The 21,303-nt window shown below is 36.9% G+C and overlaps 3 protein-coding genes across 3 annotated transcripts in view; 1 reads left to right on the top strand and 2 right to left on the bottom strand.

Moving 5' to 3' along the window:
- LOC149097048 (uncharacterized) overlaps window positions 1-21,303 on the top strand; it is a 347,996-nt gene that overhangs the window by 70,357 nt on the left and 256,336 nt on the right. The window lies entirely within an intron of this gene.
- LOC110048353 (putative carboxypeptidase X1) lies at window positions 5,606-10,162 on the bottom strand. The gene is made up of 5 exons (XM_020754136.2): window positions 9,984-10,162; window positions 8,796-8,853; window positions 7,952-8,283; window positions 7,246-7,384; window positions 5,606-6,021 (listed from the first exon to the last, which is right to left on the bottom strand). Exons 2-5 carry the CDS (start codon window positions 8,842-8,844, stop codon window positions 5,978-5,980), a joined length of 564 nt encoding a protein of 187 aa, XP_020609795.2. The 5' UTR covers window positions 8,845-8,853; window positions 9,984-10,162; the 3' UTR covers window positions 5,606-5,977.
- On the bottom strand, window positions 11,963-19,609 carry LOC110048396 (uncharacterized). Its single transcript, XM_089280456.1, has 21 exons — window positions 19,067-19,609; window positions 18,432-18,473; window positions 16,864-17,053; window positions 16,358-16,599; window positions 16,123-16,164; window positions 15,969-16,010; window positions 15,817-15,858; window positions 15,664-15,705; window positions 15,514-15,555; window positions 15,364-15,405; window positions 15,212-15,253; window positions 15,058-15,099; window positions 14,909-14,950; window positions 14,776-14,817; window positions 14,391-14,432; window positions 14,251-14,292; window positions 14,105-14,146; window positions 13,965-14,006; window positions 13,397-13,438; window positions 13,233-13,289; window positions 11,963-12,147 (listed from the first exon to the last, which is right to left on the bottom strand). Exons 1-21 carry the CDS (start codon window positions 19,113-19,115, stop codon window positions 12,059-12,061), a joined length of 1,299 nt encoding a protein of 432 aa, XP_089136582.1. The 5' UTR covers window positions 19,116-19,609; the 3' UTR covers window positions 11,963-12,058.

Raw genomic sequence — 21,303 nt, 5'->3', positions numbered from 1 at the left:
TTCTATAAACAGATCGGCGTTTAATTTTCGTTTCAGGGTTATTAATGGCTAATTAAACAAAATGCCAAAGTCATCTTTAGCAAATACTTTGAACTGCGTTGAAGATATTTTTATTCTTGCTAGGTCAAAAGCCAAAAAGCTGGGATTACTAAAGGCAATAACAGCTTTTCTGTTTTTCCACTTAGGGAATTATAATGAAGAGCAAATATCACACTAAAGCACTTTTAAATATGATTTCTCATGGAAGATTTATTTAAACAGATCGTTAACGATTTGGTTTCAGTTTCAGGGCTAACAACAAGAAAAACAAATTTCAAAATTAACTGAAAATTTCAAAATTATCCTTTTCAGCAAATTCTTTAAACTGCGTTGAGAATAGAAGATTTGAATTTCCCGTTACTTATGGCTTTACCTAATCATTCCTTTTTTGTTTCTACTAACTAAGGGAATAATAAAAAGCAAATACCACACTATAAGCGCTTGAAAATGATTTGTCAAAGAAAATCTCTATAAGCAGATCTCTCAAAATAACGCTTTGGTTTCAGTTTAAGCGTTAATGGCTGAAAAAAATCATGGAGGCAGCGTGGCCAAGTGTTTAGGGCGCCGGATTTGAACTCCGAAGGTCGCGGGTTCAAATCCCACTCTGACCACTATGCTGGAGTTGTTTCTCGATAGACCTAAGTTCAACTCCTCTGTCATGCTTGTGAGTAGCCAGTTGGTCTGCCTCTCGCCAGTTCGCCAGTTGGGATTTCCACGCCTGTTATGTTTGTTTATTTGAAATATTTATTTCTTTCAGTTGAAGGACATTCGCGCGAAAATTTTCCAGTCGATGGAGTTTTTTTTAAATTTTTACTGCAGTCAGATAATGAAATACTTGTGTCAGAAATGCAAATAATATTGGTGGTCACCGACTTCGTTTCAGAGATAAAGCGTGTGGAAAATTGCCCTGAGTTTGAATGAGTGGCCCGCGTACTTCAGCATGGTCTACAGGGTTTTATAATTAAAAATATCGAAGGTGAGTCAACGGAGGCAAGCGATCTTAGTCATATTTTGTAGAAGCGGGTCTGTTACGTAAATAATTCCAAATGTTACCAACTTTTTCACGAAACAACCCTTCAAGAGGCATTTGAAACCGCCGCACAGACAAACGCTAAAAAGAACGGAATTCAATGGTGCATCTTGCAAAAAATTCAAACTTCTAGTAGATCGATTTTCTTCATTTTTTCGCTAACTGTAGAAAATCGGTAGAGAAAATGATCCATCAAAAGAAAAATAGGGGTCATCGACCACTCAGTACAAACATTCAACATTTTAACATTTTTTTAACATTTTCTTAAACAATGGGTAGATTAACAAAATTCCAATATTATCTTCTTCAGAAAATCCTGCTGATGAACTTCGTTGAGGAGATTTGAATTTCCCGTGTATTATCGCCTGAAAGGGAAACAATGAGAAAGCTGTGATTATTTAAGGCAATCACAGCTTTTCTGTTTCCCACTTAGGCGATAATAAAAAGCAAATACAAGTCTAAAAGCACTTTTTAAAACGATTTGTTAAAAAGATCTGTATAAACAGATCATTCAAAATAACAATTTGGTTTCAGTTCCAGGGTTAAAGGCTCAAGAAGCAAAGCCATTAAAAGAAGAAACATTATCTTCTTCAGAAGATTTTGCGATTTGCGACTGATTCGGTTGAGTTTCTTATTTAATTAATGGCTCGTTTGAGGAACTGTGTCACAGATTTTAGCCAAATTTAGATATAAGAAAAGAGCCAGCAAATTGAGTGAAATAAAAACAAGAACCAATTTAAACGGTTAAGGAATATTTCAATAACACAAGAAATACAAAAAAAGATAAGAATGGCCAGAAATTGAAGAATTTTTGAAAACTGTTAGTCAATCGTTTCACCTTTAATTATAACGCTCAGGAGATCCATAGAAGTAAATTCTTTGTTGACATTACGTTTCATAGATTGGAATACGAATATTATGAAGTTCTATTATATATTTTCAAACAGAAATTCAGAAGCAGGGCACCCAAAATAAATTATGTAGCACAGTATGTCCATAACAGCGCTTCAAGTGTCTCATCTTCCAGCAGTAAATTGATGATGAGTAAAGAGATGAGTTCAGTTTATATCGGCGCTTAATTCAGCGAATGCAGCGGTAAATAACAAAGCAAAAACACTAAGTATATGTAAAACGTTGCGACTGCAAAGCTTCGCCGTTCGCCCCTCGAATATCTTGTTCGTTCGCTGAATTTTTTCGCTCTTCACCAAAACTTTTAGAGAAAAGGAGAGACTGCTCACAGAGTCTATACACAAAGTGTCCAATAAAACTAGATTGTCTAGTAAATTATCAAAAGGACATGGCGGGGGGGGGGGGGGGGGGAGGAAACAGCTGTTTTCTGTATATATAAACCACAATCACTTCGAAAAAAGTTGAAAGAAGATAAAATTTTGACATTTCGTTTTTAGACCACCTTGATGAGCCAGAAGCCCAGGCAGCAATCCCGTGATTACTGACAAGATAACCAAGAACCAGATTAAAGGCCTAGACAATTGACTCAGCACTGGTACGAAAGATCCCGCCGGTTAATTAATTAAGCAGGCTGCAGTTAAGGCTGGTTTTCACTAGCGCATAAACATAAGCACAAGCCGACATGGATATGCAGATACAGCAAGATGCTGATAATTAGCGCTTTTTGTTGGAAATATTCCAAACAAAAGATGCCAATTATCAGCATCTTGCTACATCTGCGCATGTCGGCTTGTGCTTATGTTTATGCGCTAGTGGAAACCAGCCTTTAAGCATGGTGGTGGTGACGGGGAAAATGTTTATTATGGTTCATTGCTGGCAGGCAGGAATGCTCAGCTGGTAGTAGTAAGGAAATATTTGTTTTTAATTTTTAATTTTTTTGTTTGTTTGCTTTTAATTTTTCTTGATCAAGCCCCAGTTGTTCGAAGGCTGAATAACACTACCCACCGGATAAATCGCTATCTAGTGGATAAGTGTTAACAGAACAAGCCACGCCATCCGGTGGATAGCGTTATCCACGTGTTGAACTACCCGGGCCACAATGGTAGATAACTACGTTAAGTGAAAAAAATGTACGAACCTATATACTAAACATGCTAGTTTGTGTTTCTGGTTACGTTTAATTACCGTTCAACGTCTTTTTCTGCCGATTGTCAGCATTTTCTTGTGGAGACACCCATCAAAATTGGCCGCAAAATGAAAAAAAAAGTTATCAGCAGCACCAGTATCATAGAACAATCAAAGCTACACGCAAATGGCTACTCCCAAACGCGATGAAATTTGCACGTGCACGTGCTGGGGTCGTTAGGTTGCAACATGCACCAGCTATGCTTTCTTCGTGGAGAAAACAAGTTTAGATCTGTAGTCGATTTATACCTTCACACAGCGTACTAGACGGTTATAAATTCGCTGTTTGTTACTCTAGAAGAAATTGTAGGCTGGACATTATTGGACTTTCCGTTCAAAACGACGGGAAAATCCGCTTGAAAAGGACTATGGATGATCAAGACAACATTCAGGTATCAATCAACAGTAATATGATAATCGCACTGCGGCAACAAAGTATAAAAAATTATTGCTGTAGCTAATTTGTGTTTCTTAAGTCGATCTAGTTTATAATTTATTTCCCCAGCTAGATCTTCTATACAAGCAGTCTCCAACCTCACTTGATTTGTATTTTAGTTTCGCACGTCGAATCTTGAGCTTACTCAAAATCCGTGTTTTCTTTGATAAATTTCGTCGTCTTCGGATTGGTCAGCTTATGCCCGAATAAAAAAATGTCGGGTAAAGGCAAACTAGCAGGTAAATGTGTTAAAATCGGCAGCGATCGTGAATTTAGTTACAAGATAACGCGTAGTGAAATGATTTTTCGGTTAGAAAATGGCGCGTATTTTTTCATGGCCAGGAGAGAATCCTCCATAGGAAAAAATATGGTGGCTGAACATTTTACCACAGTACTATGCGAACATAATACAGTACATTAGGCATAAGGGAGCGATATGTTTGCAATATATGTCCCTGTACTAAGGAAATTGTGAATACTGAATTTGAAGATTTCAGAACTTTTCTGTATTGTTAAGGCTATCGTATGCTAAGAAGTATGGGTAAATGTACCAGTCGCCATCTTTTTTCCAACTGAGGATTATAACACCTCTGTGTAACAAAGCGAATAGATGAAAATAGGAAGGTTGTACGTGCCAATCCTCGCTGGTCCTTCTATATAGCATGTTAACCTTCTGAACGTTCATCATGCTGTGGTAAAAAAACCCAAGTCGATACAGATTAGGTCTGACGAAAAATTGTTCTAAATTTTTCCTCGCGTTTATATCAGAAAGAACCGGTCATTTTGTATTTTGTTTGACTGCTCAACAATTCGTCAAAATGTTTCACGCGTTATATATGTAATAAATATTTTAAAATGAACTGGCAAACTATTTTTTTTGAGGCCAGACAACCATAGAAAGACAGCTGGGCTGTTCAATGCCCGATTAAGCTAAATCAGGATTACTGAGAATTTTGATTTCAGTTTTGAACTTTTTGGTGAGATTTTTTGTTTATATTGTTTGTTCTTTAGTTTTTAGCTTGAATAATCTCAAACTACACAAAAAATAAGCAGGGAAAAACATTTTTGTACATGCAAGAAAAAAAATGATACTTCCGTTAACTTTTAATACTGTGTGATAGCGTTAACCGACTTTTGAACAACTCGACCCAGTCTACTAATCTGTCGACCATCTATTGATGTCAGGGGTAAGGGGATTTTCCTTTCCTGTTTTTTTTTCTTATTTTGTTTTTTCTTTTCAACAGTGACAAAAAGGGGAATGTAAGAAGTTCAGTGAGACATGATTAGTAAGAACCCAAACAACGCAAAATCATAGCCAACACATCCAGACTAATGCTAAGATGAGTAAGACTATTTATACTAACTGCGAAGAATGAATTCTCGTTCTTCCAGACTTCCACTTGTGTTTCTATAACACGAAAAATATTTTCCCATTCTTAAATTTCACCAACTTTCAGCTCATTTTACGTCATCAAAATCTTAGCTCGACGTATGAAAGATATAATTGGACGGTATCTTTCACAGAGGTCTACACACGTAAGATTTTTCTCCTTGTAAGTGACTGAAGTTTATAATTGCGCCAATTTTCATTTGTTGCTATCAATTTTTCACAAACTGCACTGAATATTGGATGAATCGTGGGAATTACTGCGAGATTTAGCATTTAGATTTGGGAGCCTTTGGAAAAAAAGGATTGAATAATTTCGGTATCTTTTTCAATGTTTGCTAAAGAAAAACAGTAGTTTGCGGTAAAGGTTTGAACCCAGGGGTATCAGTAGTTCGTCTTGTGAGATCATCCGACGGAGGGTATTTCTGAAAAGAACTGTTGTCGGTGATTGACGTTTCGACAGCCTGAGCAGAAGTCATCTTCAGAGTCAAGTGAATAGTGTTTCTCGGTCGATTTAGTTATAATCCTGGTCCGTTGAATATTGATCGGGCAGAAGCAGATAGTAGATTGATTCATTTCAGTGGTCCTGAAGCAAGGAAAGCGAAAGAAATACCCTCAGTTAAGTAAATAGCTGGCCTTTTTTATTTCATTTAGACAAAACTACATGCATTTATTGAAGTTCATTTATTTACGAAGGCTAACCACCGCAACAGATTTGTAAACGGCTGATGCTATGAGTGTCTTTTTGAAGTGAAAAATGAGGTCCCGCCCTGCTCCAAAATAACTCGCTCAAAATCAGTTTTCCAAATGCATTACGGTGGTTCCTTGGCCTTTATCAAAGGTAAACTTATTAGCAATGTGTTTCTTCCAGTTTCCTGCTATGACAGCTAAAACACTCGACTAAATATCAGCGTTGCTATGCTAATATCACGCATTTTAGTATTTTTATAAGTTGGATAATAAGGCCAGTTATTTTTAATGCTACAGTGAGTTATGCTTGCTCACAGCTGTATTCGGGTTCTTCTTTGAAGGATGCTATGGAGGGAGAACACAATATATGTATTATTAATATACATGCAAAGATTTCAGCATGCTTATTGTCTGAGAGCGCGTCCGTTAACCCCGAACAGTGTCGCAAGTTGAAATTAAATAAATTAATTAATTAGCCAATTAATTAAATATTTAGAGTGAAAGCCACATTTTCATCCGAGTCCTCTATCCTGGTAGAGTTGGAATTTGGGGGAGAATTATGTGGGGGAGGAAAACTGGAGTACCTGAAGAAAAACCTCGAAGCAAGGCGAGAGCCAACAACAAACTCAACCCACATATGGCACCGGGCCGGAATCGAACCCGCGAGCCACATTGCGGGCGGGAGGCAAGAACTTTCACCACTGCGTCATCCTTGCTCCCCTGAAATTGGGTGCAAAACGTTGAAACTGAGTGCAGAAAGTTGAAATTGAATTGCACGAATAATATTAATAAGTAATCAAATGATTCTTTTTGTGCTATTTGGAATAAATATGCACCAGCAAATTTTTCAACGATTGCACTTGCACTCGCCATATGGGCTTGTGCAATTCGTTTCAGTCTGAAAATTTACTAGTGCTTATTTATTCCAAATTGCACGCGCAATAATTTGATTATCTGAACTACTAATATGTTGGTGAAACGTTTGAGAAACGAGTTCAAAAAGAGCACGGTTCTTGCCTCCCAAAGCAAAGAAAAGAATGTATTACTAGACAGTTGATAGCACTCAGTAAGATTTAGGAACGCAAGGCAAATATATATACTCTTTACAACTGAGAAAAAACCTGCTGTATGGGTCAACAATGAATCAAGGTACATGTATCAATTATTAATCCAAGACAAGTAATATAAAAAGAAATTCTTAGTAAACAGAGGCAAAAAGTAAAATCAAAATTCGGCGAGACGGGGGTCACTTAAATTCCCGTGTCTGGTTGGGTACAAACTTTTTGGCACTATATTTTTGTGCAATCAGTAAAGTACATCTGTGTTATTGCATATTTTGTTGTGCCCAATTAGCCATACAGCTGCATCTAAAGGTGCCACATTCCTGCCCTTGTACATGGAGTTGTTGTTGTTTAGCGTTGATGGTTGTGCTTCAGAATTTGTTTCTCTTCAATTAGAAGTTTCAAGAACGTTTCTGAGAATATTACGAAAACGCATATAACAAAACTGAGATTAAAAATTTGGCATGGCGTCAAGGAGGTTAGTAAGTTCTAAAGGGCAGCAACTTACCTTCGGTTCCATAAGCCTCCACTCTGAGACAGTTCCAAGCATGTCGCTGGGTTGGATTAAAACGGAGGTACCTTGCATTCACTATCACTGGTAACTTGTGTTGGTCAACTGTGTTGCTGTCGCCTTGCCTGTGAAATTCCTGTCAGTTGAGAGAGTTTTAAGATTGTAAGAGATCCTTTTTAGCTTACAACTATTAAAACTATAAAAAAAAATAGCTAGCCAAAATATGATGGATTCACTGTTCATCCTTCAAATTGTCCTGAAAAGAGAGAATATGAAGGGTAGATAGTCAATACGTACCCCATAATGGCCTCATTTCCAAATTAATCCCTCTCTCAATTTGTTTAGATCCCTCCCGGTTTCGGAAGTCCCAGGGTGGGGGGTGGGGGAAGGAATAGAAATAGCCAATCATGTAGCGAGGATTTTGATCACGTGGACAACCCAAGCAGCTTTACACGCATTGTCACCCTTCACCAAAACATCCACACAAAGCCCGTGGTAATGTTATCTGCGAAAGATTTGGATATCGTACGTGTCCAAAAAACAGTTTGAGAGGGCCGGGATTACCCTTGCAAAAAGGCTTCTATGGGGGATTAACCCTCTCACTATTCCTTCTCTCTTTCTTGAAAATATACGTTATCGTAATCGTAACCGAGTTGAAATTATAAGTTTTATAGTTTTTATTAAAAACTAAAACAGATCTCACCACTTCCATGTCATTTGCATCCTTGTAAGGTGTCCAGGTTTGAGCATCTGATGAAGAAGACAGCTTGAAGGCTGTAACCCATTCATTACCATTTCTGTCTCCCTGAGTAGCAATAGCACACAGTGCAATAGTTTTTCCAAGATCAACCTGCAGCCAATCGTCATTTTTACCGGCTTCTTTGGCACACCAGCCATCGCCCCTGTCACCATTGAGTCGACCATAAGCAGCCTGGTAACCATGGTTATACTGAGAGGACGCTGTCATCTGATTATCAGGAATTTTTCTTAGGTCCGAAATTCCTACAGGCTTGGTATAGCAATCATCTGCTACTCCTGAAATTAAATTGCCGTTCAGAGTCATTGAAAGTTAACGAGTCTATCCTTAAAAATTCAGGATTTACACTACGAGTGACATTGGAGTGGTCATAGGAGTGGTTATTCTTTCAAACTTGTACGAGCCTTTAGGCAAGTAGAGATGGAAAGAATTTTCAAATATCAAGAGTAGTGTAGATACTTGATTGCTCTCGCTTTCATGCTATTTTTCAGAAAACTACGAAACACGCGCGCGTTAATTTGCAGAGAAATGCAAATTAAAAATGAATGACAAATTTGCTGGCTCTCAGTCAATCACAATTAAGTAATTTTCTCGATTGGTCATATTTTATAAACAGACTACGAGCCCGAGATTTTTTTTCAGTGAATACTTTTTCTACTGAATTATTGATTTACTGATTTATTTCAAGGTAGACGAGACTTCTTGCTTTCTCTTTCTTGCTTATAAGTAAATGTCGTGGCTCGAGAAAAGGAAAAATCTGTGTGAATCTAATTTGAGTATTTCTTTTTACCTTGTGTGAGCTTTAGCAAGAGCAAGAACACACCAATCTTCAAAGTCATGACTTGATCCTAGAAAGAAAAGAAATATGTTTTATATTATTGCCAGTGGATTAACTAATTATGCTACCATTAATTATATGCGTTTTCAATTAACGTCCGGTGTGTGGCGTGAATGAGAGGCGCGGTGGCGTCATGGTTAGTGCCCTCGTTCCCGGAGCGAGCGGTCCGGGTTCGAGCCCTGGCTGGGGACATTGTGTTGTGTTCTTGGGCAAGGCACTTAACTCTCACAGTGCCTCTCTCCACCCAGGTGTATAAATGGGTATCGGCGAATTGTTGGGGAAACCTAACAAATTGCGGGGGAGTGTCCAGGGAGAGTAGAAATACTCCTAGCCGCTTCATGCTACAGAAACCATTAGTATCAGTTTCTTTGAAGGCAACCTTGCTATTTCTGGCAAGTATTTGTTTGCCCTTTCAACTGAGATATGGTGACCTGCACTGCTATAAAAACTTTGCGAGGTATTCAATAAAGAATAAAATGCGGTTGTTTATGCTTTTTTTTGCTGGTCAAAGAAACTCCGTGTTTCAAAAGCTTTCGTGGGCGATTGCGAACAAATCTGGCATTTAAAACCTGGACTATTCTTTATTTTTAGGCTTTCTAAGACTTAAGGGTGTTCGTAATCTTTGGGCACCAGTTGGAAGCTCTCGAGAGCAAGATAACAACGAGATTCGAACGAGATTCCATTGAAAATCGCCGGGATTCTAACACATTGCACGAGTTAAGGTATTATAACTGTCGTTCAACATTTCTCGCTATAATCCCTGAGAATTGATTTTTCTCGGATGTAAATTTAATATGGATATTGGGTTAATCACTAGTGCATCTAGGTTAATGGCATCAAGAAAATTGCTAAAGTAAAGAGTTTAAGGTTACTCATCGCAGAGAAAAAATTTCGGACACTAAGTAGCGTTTGCCTAACTTTGAACTGTGATCTCAAACCTGCCATATCTGTAATTAATCTCGTGCTTAAAATTTTAGCTTAACGTGGTAAAAGAGCAATTTTCCTTCAGTTGATTTGGCCAAGTATGCACAGAGCGACACTTAAGAAATTGTAAGACATTCGGTTATTTAGTCTCATCCTGGGATTATTTTAAGAAGCAGTTCAATCCTAGTGGAAAGTGTTTCAACATCTACAACATACCTTCTTTTCTTCAGAGAGCTAAGTTGATTCCTCGTTGATTAGTCAGACCAGACTTGGGGTAATTAACAGCGATCACAAGTATTTCTTAATACTGCAAGTCTCCGTATTGTGAATAAAAGAATGTCGTCATCAGAATTACACGTGGTGATGAACACGTTTCTATGGTTTGTTTGCTTTGGTTTTGGGCTCTTAGTTTGGAAACAATAACTTTAATTAAAAACATAAGATTATACTGTTTAACTTGTGTTTCTTGATAAAATTGCAGCACTTTTAATCTTACACCGTAAAACGTCGTAACAAGACCTGCCCTCAATCAAAAGCTTATTTCGCCGTGTCATCTTCATAAATTACATTAACCTATGTTAGGCAGCGAAAAGCAAGTATTTGTTTAATCATAGCAAGCTATCGGGTATGCCAATATCAGAGACAAGAGCTTAATTAAAAGAAAACAAAAACGGCCAAAAGGTTACATGCGCCCTCCAAGGTTGGAAAGCTTAATATGGCCCGCGAAACGAAATCGATACGAGTAACACTCATTCTCGCCCCCAGAGCCCACGATCCTTCTGGCCTGCGGCAGGGATCGAGAGCTCTGGCCAGACCCGACTTTCTGAGCATGCGCAGAGTATTCGTTTCGTTTTCTCAGCCAATCAGATTTGCCAGATTTGACGGGAAGTCCGTGAATCGCGGACTTCCGGTGTTGGACCAGCCCAGAGCTCTCGATCACTGCCGTAGGCCAGAAGGATCGTGGGCTCTGGGGACGAGAATGAGTAACACTAATTTTAAAACATTCCATTTTGATAGATATGAGATGCTTTTACTTTGCACGAAGGGGCTGCTTTTAAATGAGTTTTAAGGGAATAAGAGTGTAACGAAGTATTGAAGGGAAGAAGGGCGTTAGTACATGAGATGAAAAGAAGTCAGGAGGAATGGACCCGAACTTCCCGCTTCTGGTTTATATTCCGGGTTCTAGCTCCTTTATTAATCTCTATAGCGGCTTTAAAGTCCTTTCGTCACCCACCTCCTAATCTCCCGGGTTCTCGCCATCCTTTTGTTCCCCCTCCCACCTAGCTCTAACAAAATAACGGTGTTTTTTCTGTATTAATTCACATGCTACCAAATTTCAAGACGCCACCTGTCATGTCTGGTAAAGCGTTTGATCTAAGTCACCAATATCTTGTTTCAAAGGAAATGGCGCAAAAGCGTAGCTGAGCTCATCATCGGTTCACGGCGGTGAGTAAGTACGCAAAAATCTCAGGTGTGCAATGATGCAGAAACTTGAATTATTCGCGTTGGTGAAGGAACTTTGTAAATTAGTGCCAAATTGCACTTTGCTAGACTCAAGAAGATTAATTCATGTCGTATATGTTTATTTTTTCTGGTTAGTACAATTTTTACATATCCGTGTATCCGCATGTTGCATTTGTATGGTTTTGTAAAATGTGTCTAATCCTATAACGCCGCGTGCGAGCCTATATGGTTTATCAAGGTAACGAGTAAATGCAATTATCATTGAATCAGTACTTGCCAAACATTAAGCGTTTAATTAGTATATAGATCGAGGGTAGATTGCAATGTTTTCCTGGTGATAACTAAAACCACGTGACCAGAAATACTACATACAGTCAGTCAACAGTAGAGAGACTACTATGATGAGCTGACATCGAAAGGAATGTAAATAAACGTGCTGTACTTGGGGAAGATTTCTGAGCTTAGTGGAAAAGAGGTGCCAAAGTACAGGCTAAGGGTGAAACTTCAATGTTAACGGAATTGTGTCATCGGTGTTTGCACCTGTGAGTGACCAGTTTCAAATCCGTATTGCTGCGACATGCGTATGTCGGCTTTTGCTTATGCTTGTGCGCTAGTAAGAACCAGCCTTTTCTCAATTGGACGCAATGCACCTCTATGTAAATAGTTCACCCATGAATTCAAATCTTAAATGATAGCCGGATCGTTTAAAACAAAGGCAATGAGAGATACCCTTTCTGTTACAACTGCATGACTTTATTTCATTTAATTTGTGCACTTTCTTACTCAGTCATCAAAGCACATACAGTCATTGTAAAAGACTTAATTGATTACTCCTCACACTCGTCCTCTTCTTCTATCGGTAAGGTGATTGGCTGCTTCGTAGTGGCCACTGGTGGAGGCGACGGTGGTGGTCCTGCTGTTGATATAAAGCGCAGAACTACTTCTTTAAAAGTTATCTTTCAAAATATGAGTGAAGTATTTAAAATATATATTCATAAAACTAATCTGAACAGTACTGAACAAGGCTATGACAGTGGAAAAAAGCTCAAAAGTCTAATTAATCGTTCAGCCTGCAATTTTAAAAAGGTGATGAAATAATTTTGAAACACGAAACATATTAAAACAAATGTAACGATAAGTAACTTAGCGAACTCAGTGAAAAGTGGGTTGTAACATACAACATAGATACGAGATGGCTAGTTATCTTTATTTTATGTGGTTGAGTCCGTTAAAGACCATGGGCGCAAATTAAATTACATCATATTAAATTAAATCAAATCAAATTAAATTAAATTAGGTCTTATGCTAACGGTAGTTGGTTCGGATATCTCATCTCAGTTAATTAGCATGGATTTTTGCGACTGTATTTCTCCGTTTTCTCCTTAGTTCTAGTTTCGCGGTCGAGAAGATATTTCACTCAAGACAGTGTTTGACCATATTTCCAACCACCTCGAATTTCGTTTACAATATTCCGCAACGCATCGTATTTTCTCCTCCCTACTCGGCGTTTTGATCCATGTCTTGTATATATTACTTCGAATTAATTGAAGGAAACTTCAAAATAGTAGTCGACAATCATCTCAGACATGTTAAAAGTGGTCGAATTTCGCCCGAGGTCTTCAGAGGAGAGCAGAAGATCAGTAATTAGACGTCGAAAATTGACAAAGATGACGACTACTGGCAAGATTAAGGCCAAACTTTAGAAAAAAAAAAACGAAGAGGATGACCTGGATCTACAGAGTTCCCTAAATTGTCGGATTAGTTATTGCCCAGGTTCGAATTTTTGTTCGTAACAACCAATCAGACACCATACAACGATCTTTGGGGGGTTACGTCATCGACATGGAAATTTTGTGGGCCAGTCTCAGACATTCTTGTGGGAAAAATCGAGAGGATGAAGAATTAACTGTGCGCGCCAAGAAAGAAGAAATACATTACTCCGGGTTAGTAACAAGTATACTTGCCAATTAGGTTAAGTAAAACATTTTAAGTAATTTTTACCTATTGTAGGTGACTCTGTTGTAGGTGACTGTGTTGTAGCTGGCCCAGTAGGTGTTTCTGTTGACATAACCACAAACATGCTTAAAGAAAAGTTAATGAAAAAAGTAGCGCTTGAAATTTAGCTAAAATTACAAGGAGTGATTCGAAAATGACAGTTATTTTACCCTTAAAAGGTGGCGTTGTCGATGTTGGCAGTGTTGTTGTTTCTGTGGGCAGAATTACGAACATATTTTGAAACTAGCCTAAGAATTAGAAAGGACAATCAGTAGACTACATATTTTACCGTTGTTAAATGGCTTAGTGGAAGGTGACATAGTTGATGGTCCTTATTGCAAAATCACAAACTGGGTTTTGGAAACGAATCTCACGACAAACTAATTTTATTTCTCAAACTCATTTATAATTCATGCAGTTTAAACAAAGGAAATCGTGACTATGTCGGGTTTTTTCATATCTGATATTAATTAGCATAGATTTTTACGATTTTATTTCTTCGTTTTCTCCTTACTTTTAGTTTCAATTGAGAAGGTATATCAAGCACACAGGAGAGTGCTTGACCACGTTTACAAACACCTAGAAGTTCGTCAAAAATACTGCGCTGCGCGTCGTATTTTCAACTATCTTCTTGGTGTTTCGAAATGTGGTCAAACACGGTCTTTCGTGTTTGATATACTACCTCAAGCACACTGGGGAAAACTGTTTGAAAAATACCATAAGTGCGAGTTTGGTTACCCTTTGTTGGAGGCTGGCTTGTGGGTGGCATAGTTGATGGTGCTGTTGGCAAAATTGTAAAACATGTTATTTGGAAATTAATATAAGGACAAGCTAAATTTGATTCAAGAAGAAAGAAAAACAAATATCGGTTATTTTACCCTTGGTTGGTGGCTGGGTTGTTGGTGGCATAGTTGATGGTGCTGTTAACAAAATTGTAAAACATGTTATATGGAAACTAGTACAGCAACAAACTCAATTTACTGCTAATTCAAGAAGAAAAGGAAAAAAACATCAGTTATTTTACTCTTGGTTGGAGGTTGCGTTGTGGGTGCCATAGTTGATGATGCTGTTGACAAAATTGTAAAACTTGTTATTTGGAAACCAATATAGCAACAAGCTAAATTTAATCCAAGAACAGAAGAAAAAAAATATCAATCATTTTACCCTTGGTTGGAGGCTGGGTTGTGGCTGGCATAGTTGATGGTCCTGTTGACATAATTATAAAACGTGTTGTATAGGTTACCAAGTGATTTTGAGTACGATTTGAAGTACATTACCACAAGTAAATCTTTCAGACTAAATCTGAAGCCTTTTAAAAATCTATAAGTGCTTATTTATTCCAAATTGCGCGAGAATTTGATTACTTGTCACTAATACACATGCAATTTAATTTCAACTTTCTGCACTGTTTGGGATTTTGATGTTGTGTCAGCCGATCAGCATGCTGACATTTTTGCATATTTTATTTCGCTTTGGAAACAAATGTAACAACAAGCTAGTTTTACTTCTACCTCTAGAAGAAATGCAAAGCAAATATCAGTCAATTTACCCTGGGTTGGTGGCTGCGTTGAGGGTGACATAATTGATGGTCCTGTTAGCAAAAAAAGAATGTTTTAGAAAGTATCCTGCAGCGCGCAAAATCAATTCTAGGTGAAATAGAAAAACAAATTCAGTTAATTTACCCTCGGTAGGTGGTTTTGTTGAAGGCGGCATAGTTGATGGCTCTATTGACAAAATCACGGAAAAACATTTTAATAATATAGTCGAAAAAAAACGATTATTGTAATTTCATTAATTATCCAAGAAGAACCATTACTGTTAGTTATTTTACCCTTGGTAGGTGGTTTGGTTGAAGGTGGCATAGTTGATGGTTCTATTGACAAAATCACAGAAAAATCTTTAATAGTCTAATTTAAAAAAAAGAATTGCTTATTGTTATTTCACCAACAATTCAAGAAAAAATCGAAAAATGTTAGTTATTTTACCCTTGGTAAGTGGTTTGGTCGTAGGCGGCATAGTTGATGGTTCTATTGACAAAATCATATACAAAAAACTTTTTAATAATTTAATCAAAAAATACGATTGTTGTAACTTCATTAACCATTCAAGAACAATCTACTACTTTCAGTTTTTTTACCCTTGGTATGTAGTTTTGTTGAAGGCAACATGGTTGATGGTTCTATTGACAAAATAAAAAAACAATTTTTTTAATAATCGAAACAAAATTACGTTTATTATAATTTCATTTACAATTCAAGAAGAAATCCAAAAATGTCACTTTTTCTACCCTTGGTGGATGGTTTTGTTGAAGGTGACATGGTTGATGGTTCTATTGACAAAATAAAAAAAAAACATTTTTAATAATCGAAACAAAATTACGTTTATTATAACTTCATTAACAATTCAAGAAGAAATCCTAAAATGTCACTTTTTCTACCCTTGGTAGATGGTTTTGTTGAAGGTGACATGGTTGATGGTTCTATTGACAAAATTAAAAAAAAAAAGCATTTTTAATAATCGAAGCAAAATTACGTTTATCATAATTTCATTAACAATTCAGGAAGAAATCCTAAAATGTCACTTTTTCTACCCTTAGTAGGTGGTTTTGTCGTAGGTGGCATGGTTGATGGTTCTATGGACAAAATCAAAGAAAAACATTTTCATTAATCCAAAAAAATAAATACGTTTATTATAATTTCATTAATGATTCAGGAAAAAATCCAAAAATGTTAGTGTTTTTACCCTTGGTTGGTGGTTTTGTTGAAGGTGGCATGGTTGATGGTGCTGTTGACGAAATCAAAAGCACGTACGTTTAGAGAGATTAATGATTTATATACTAATACCCTAATTTTACTTGCAATTCAGGGAGAAACGAAAAAAATGTCAGATGTTTTACCCGTGGTAGGTTGTTTAGTCGATGGTGGCATAGTTGATGGTGCTGTTGATTGAATTACATGCAACAAAAATCAGAAATTAATCTAAAAATACGCTTGTTTTATCTCCAATTAAGGGAAAGATGAAAAACGTCAGCTATTTTACCTTTCGTGGGTGGCTGGTGGCATAGTATTGTTAGTATCAATCAGGGTCAAACTCTCGGGACATTTTCCTAGTAGGTGCTCAAATTCGCTTACGTTTATGTTTAATTTTGTAGACATACAGAGCCAGTGGGCCTCCAACGCATAGTCGGGAGTCGTTGCGCTTCTCATCACAAGCCTCGAAAACACAATCATCTTTTTTAACCATTGTGCATCTCCCAGACGGACCGTGTACACTATAATCAGCATTCATTTCGCCCCAACACTCTCCATAGTTCTCGGTGCCAAAATAGTCGAAGTTCTTTTGTTCTGCCTTTGCTGCGCACTCGCAAGTAAACCTATATGATCAGACAAACATAGCTTCGTTTCATTAAAGATGACCCTAACGAAAAACTTCAACGTTTCAATTTTTTCTGGCTGAAACAACAACAAAAAAAACGTTTACTCTGAAGTTTTCCATCTTCATTTTTGCTTACTACGACAACAACAACACAACTGGCCGACAACAGGAACAACCACACATATTTTTCTTTCAAAGCAGGTTTAACGCGTTTCATACACAAATGTTTTGATATACCCATCAAATAACTTTTCACTTTTACCTGTCAATGAAGTTTGCCCAATCTTTCCAATTTATTCTCTCTCCAAAGTAAACCTTTGACTTGGGATCTCTTGCTGTAAGAAGAAGTTCAGGAAACGCCCTTGAGTCCGTTTTGTCTTTAAAACAACCAACCCCCTTGAATTTCAGCGAGCATTCCGGTTGACTTGACAAGGAACAGCCTGGCCTCGGAACTGAAACAATAAGTTGCAGTAGTAATGCTTAACTCATTAGTAATTCATCAACTTTAAAAAAAAACGAAATCATGACTGTGACGGTTTTGGATGCCTGGTGTTGACTAGCGTAGAGTTTTAGGATCTTGTGTCTCCGTATTTTTCCACTTTTAGTTTCGACTGAGAAGATATTTACTAAGAACAGTGTTTCACCACATTAAAAAGCCTCGAAGTTCGTCAAAAAAGTAGTACTCCGCTGTGCGTCATATTTTCGACTTTCTTCTCGATCGGCGTTTGGAAATGTGGTGAAACTTTTTCTTTCGTGTTTGATAAATTGCTTCAATACGGTTATCTTTCAGGAAAAAGTTGCAAAAGAAAGCTCACTAATTATACTTGTGACCGTTAAGTTAAAAAAAAACATGAGTAATATGGAAATGCAATGTACCGCAACGGAAACAAGTATCAAGTTCTTGAGAGATCTACCAAAACAGTCTCCGATTTGGTAACAATACTTAACATAATGACATTACATTGTGGATAAATGAAGTGACCTGTTTCATTGTTTGTTTTCACTAAAAGAAAATCTAAACTGACGAGCTGAGATATTATATAATGTTTGTATAGTTATCTCTGATATGATTCTTTCCGGAATGACTGGTATGGTTTTCTTTAAGGGATAATTAGGGAACCATTTGACCTGCTTATTTTATCTCTTCATTCTAAAGAATCCGCATATAGTTTCTTTCTAGTAAGGCAAAGATGTCTGTGACTTTCTTTTAGCTTAAGCTAAATATTCTTGTCTTTTTAACGGGCTCCTTTAGCCATAATTATGACGACATCAGAGACCTGACCACAATATCTAGTACAACCTTCAGAAATTTAAGGTTGCTAAATTGTTTTTGCTGTTAACGAACTTGTTATTGTTAGGGCAAAACATAGCTTCCTAGGGAAATATTGAGCTTTGTGGGGGGTATTAACAGGGCCCAAAGGATGTGCCATGCTTAAGACGAAGAAAACTTGTAACTTTCAGTTTGAATGGTCAAAATTATGGACAATATTGCAACTGCTCACAGAATGACGTCGAGAGAGAAAAATTTTTTTTTTATTTGCAATAACACAAGGGAAACCAATGCTTACTTACAACACTAACTCTATTTACATTATACTGCTCTAATTATTTGCACTTTTAAATTACAATATTTAAACGACTTACACTACTAACAAATACAGTTACACGACTTACACAACTAAGACATACAGTGACGACAAGGGGCAAAGAAACGAGAGAGAAAAATTACTAAATTTATGGGTAACAGATAACGGGGTAATACAATCAAATCTACGTTTGGCAATGACAAAAGTCATGCGTTGCTTTGGATAATCACGAATACAAAGTTACCTGCTCTAATTGACTGCGGTGAAGGAGCTGAGGTTGATGCATCTGTCGACAAAAAGATTTGCCAAATTGAAAAAAAAAAACATTACGCGATAGCACTTGAATTTTTCACGTTTTGGGAGAAAAATTAATAACGCGAAAAAAGGAACTTAATAAAGGTAGTAAGTAAAGGTAGTACGCGAAATCACAGACAATCACGGGTAATTATAAAATGAAATAGAAATGTTTTTCTCACAAATGCAAGAATGAAATCACTAGTTATTCTTTCGCACACTTCAAAATGTCACTAAAAAACAGGGTTTTTAAAGTTTGCCTGTGATTTGCTATTGTAATTTTTTTTCCCGTGAACCGCGTCTACCCAGCCAAATTTACAGACAAATGTATGGAAAATCAGAAAATTTAGCTGAGCGTCTTCTAGCCAAGCTACATCCTTCAAACTTGGTGAATGCAATATTCTACCTCGTATTTTAACGTTGCGATTCACAATTTGTGTAAATTTCAAGTTTGGAAAAAGTTATTTGCCATCGGATTCCCACAGAAACAGTTTAATTTCTGACCCCTTTGCCTATCCGTCAAGATGGCGTCGAAAACCGTGATAAGGTCCATTACGTTATAAAGGATATGAATGATGTATTCACCTCGTACAAGGCCCAGTAGGAACAAAAGTACAACAAGCCTCAACACCATTTTAATTTACTCCTAGAAAAAAATGTGGAGAGAAGAACAATTACGTTGTATTATAGACTCACAAAATGCCCAGGGATTGTTCTTAGTCAGTGCAATTTTACGGAGATTTAGAAAAACCGATACTGTTTAGAATATCCTCAAGACTAGTAAGGTTAGAATAGCTGCAAAAAAAATAGTTCATTCTAGAGTTAATAAGTGTTGTTAATTGAAGGCATTAAAAGAAAACTGAAGTTACTGAAATTTAGGGTATGGAAATCAAAGAAATACGAAAAAGGTTTCAAAAGTAACCAACTCACGACGCAGGTGTCCCCTGACAATTTGAGAAAAGGATGTGTTGAAAAACAGGTAGCCTATGTATTTGGAGTCAGAAAAATCTACAGGAAATCTGACTAAGTCACGTAAGTGTTTTTGAGAAGAGTACAAAGCCTGTAGAGAACAACAGCTACGTAGGTGTAGCAGACGTCAAATGTCAAATAAAATCTAAATAAATATATCACCAACGAGAATTAAGTTCTTTAAGATCCCATGTCCAAAACAAGGTCACGGTCGCCATAATTTCTATTGTCTTATCTTTATGAATTATTAGTGAGTTTGAGAAGTAAATAAGAATACTAAATTGTAAATCACTAGCAGTCAATAGCACATGTTGTTATTGATACACCTGCTATTAAAATGTCAAAATTAAAAATTACTTTAATTTAATGTCAATAGTATAGAATGAAGATGTGGAAAACTAAACGTTTGATATTTATCGAGAATACTTAAGAATAAAACTTGCTTTTAAAACTGAATAATCAAACCAAACCAATAACAACTTAAACTTAGGTATATACTATAAGAGCTTTACATTAGGTCAGAATTATTGGGAACAGCTGAAAATGGACATTTATACAACAGATAAATTCCGCTAAGTAATTTAATTGAATTATCATGAACGAGTTAAGGACGATTTGAACCCAGTTTCAGATCTCAACCAGGTTTCAAGAATTCGGATTTAAGCAGAAAAATCTTACCTGCCCAGTGGTTATGCGTTCACTAGACTTTTACATGTTAGTAATTAACTCGATTTCCACATTATAGCAGCAAACACTTGTTTATTATATTTCGGCGCACGAAATTTAGCTGAAACTATAATGCAAAAGCGATGACATTCAATCTAATGATTTTGTTTCATGTTTTGGTTCAAATAGTTCTTTGTGGATAAAAGGTTTTCGGTAAAAATTTCAGCGGTTTTTGGAAATTATAAGAGATCTGATAAGACGCCCAATTTGTGTCTCATTGGTTTAAATTGCTCCTGGACTTCGAATGCTTCAGTTGCAAGAAACCTTACCTGGAAGAAACCAAATGCTTGAGTCTCTTCAAAAGAGGTTGCACTGCAGTCTGTTCCACCAGTTTAAATTCTCATTATCAGTAAACGAAAGACCGTGAGATGAAAAAACAAAAAAAGCAACGAAAGGATTACTTACCTTCTTTTTCAGATTATAGAGTCTGCTTCTTTCTTTTTTGAACGCGAAAGTAAAAGTTATTTTTCTTCGGAGCAAATAAGTTTACGTTAATCACAATTTGAACCTGTCACATTCTTTTGCTTTTCTTGCGGGCATGCGCACTTGTAACATTGCAGTCCCAAGTAAGGTCAATAAAGAGAAGTGAACCACGTACTAGAATATAAATCACGATTTGCTTGTTCAATTTTTCCCAAAGCGACTATATCAGACATGAACGAACCTTGTATCTTAGTCGGCTGTAATATGGAATATTCTGCAGTACATTAATATTTTCACCATTTTGTATAGTGGTTTTGAATCCAAGTCAGTAGATTTCACAATGTTAACGTCCAGATATGATTCCAAGTGAAAGAAAGAGTTTAAAAGCAGTGTAAATAAGCGAAGCAATCGTCCAATCTTTGCTTTTATTGCGCCTTAATTCTTCACGAGCTTCAACTTTTTTCACAGATTGCTGACCATTAAGGCCAGAAAATCTGGAAGTGGAGAGTTCAGGGACTCAAATGCAAAAGGTACATTTTGTTAGACCAAAATTTTGACGGTGACGAGGACAGCTCAGTGAGATTAAAATGTTTTATTTGCTTTTAATTGACATTGCTAGTTACTTTTTGCGCCCACTGATTTCATTTGCGCCTTCCACTTTAAATAGTATCAACTTTAAATTTCCTGTCTAACTTGGACGAAAC

The sequence above is a fragment of the Orbicella faveolata genome, unplaced genomic scaffold, assembly GCF_042242905.1.
Source record: "Orbicella faveolata isolate gen_17 unplaced genomic scaffold, um_ofav_v1 contig_47, whole genome shotgun sequence".
NCBI lineage: Eukaryota > Metazoa > Cnidaria > Anthozoa > Scleractinia > Merulinidae > Orbicella > Orbicella faveolata.
This window is presented reverse-complemented; position numbering and strand designations above follow the sequence as displayed.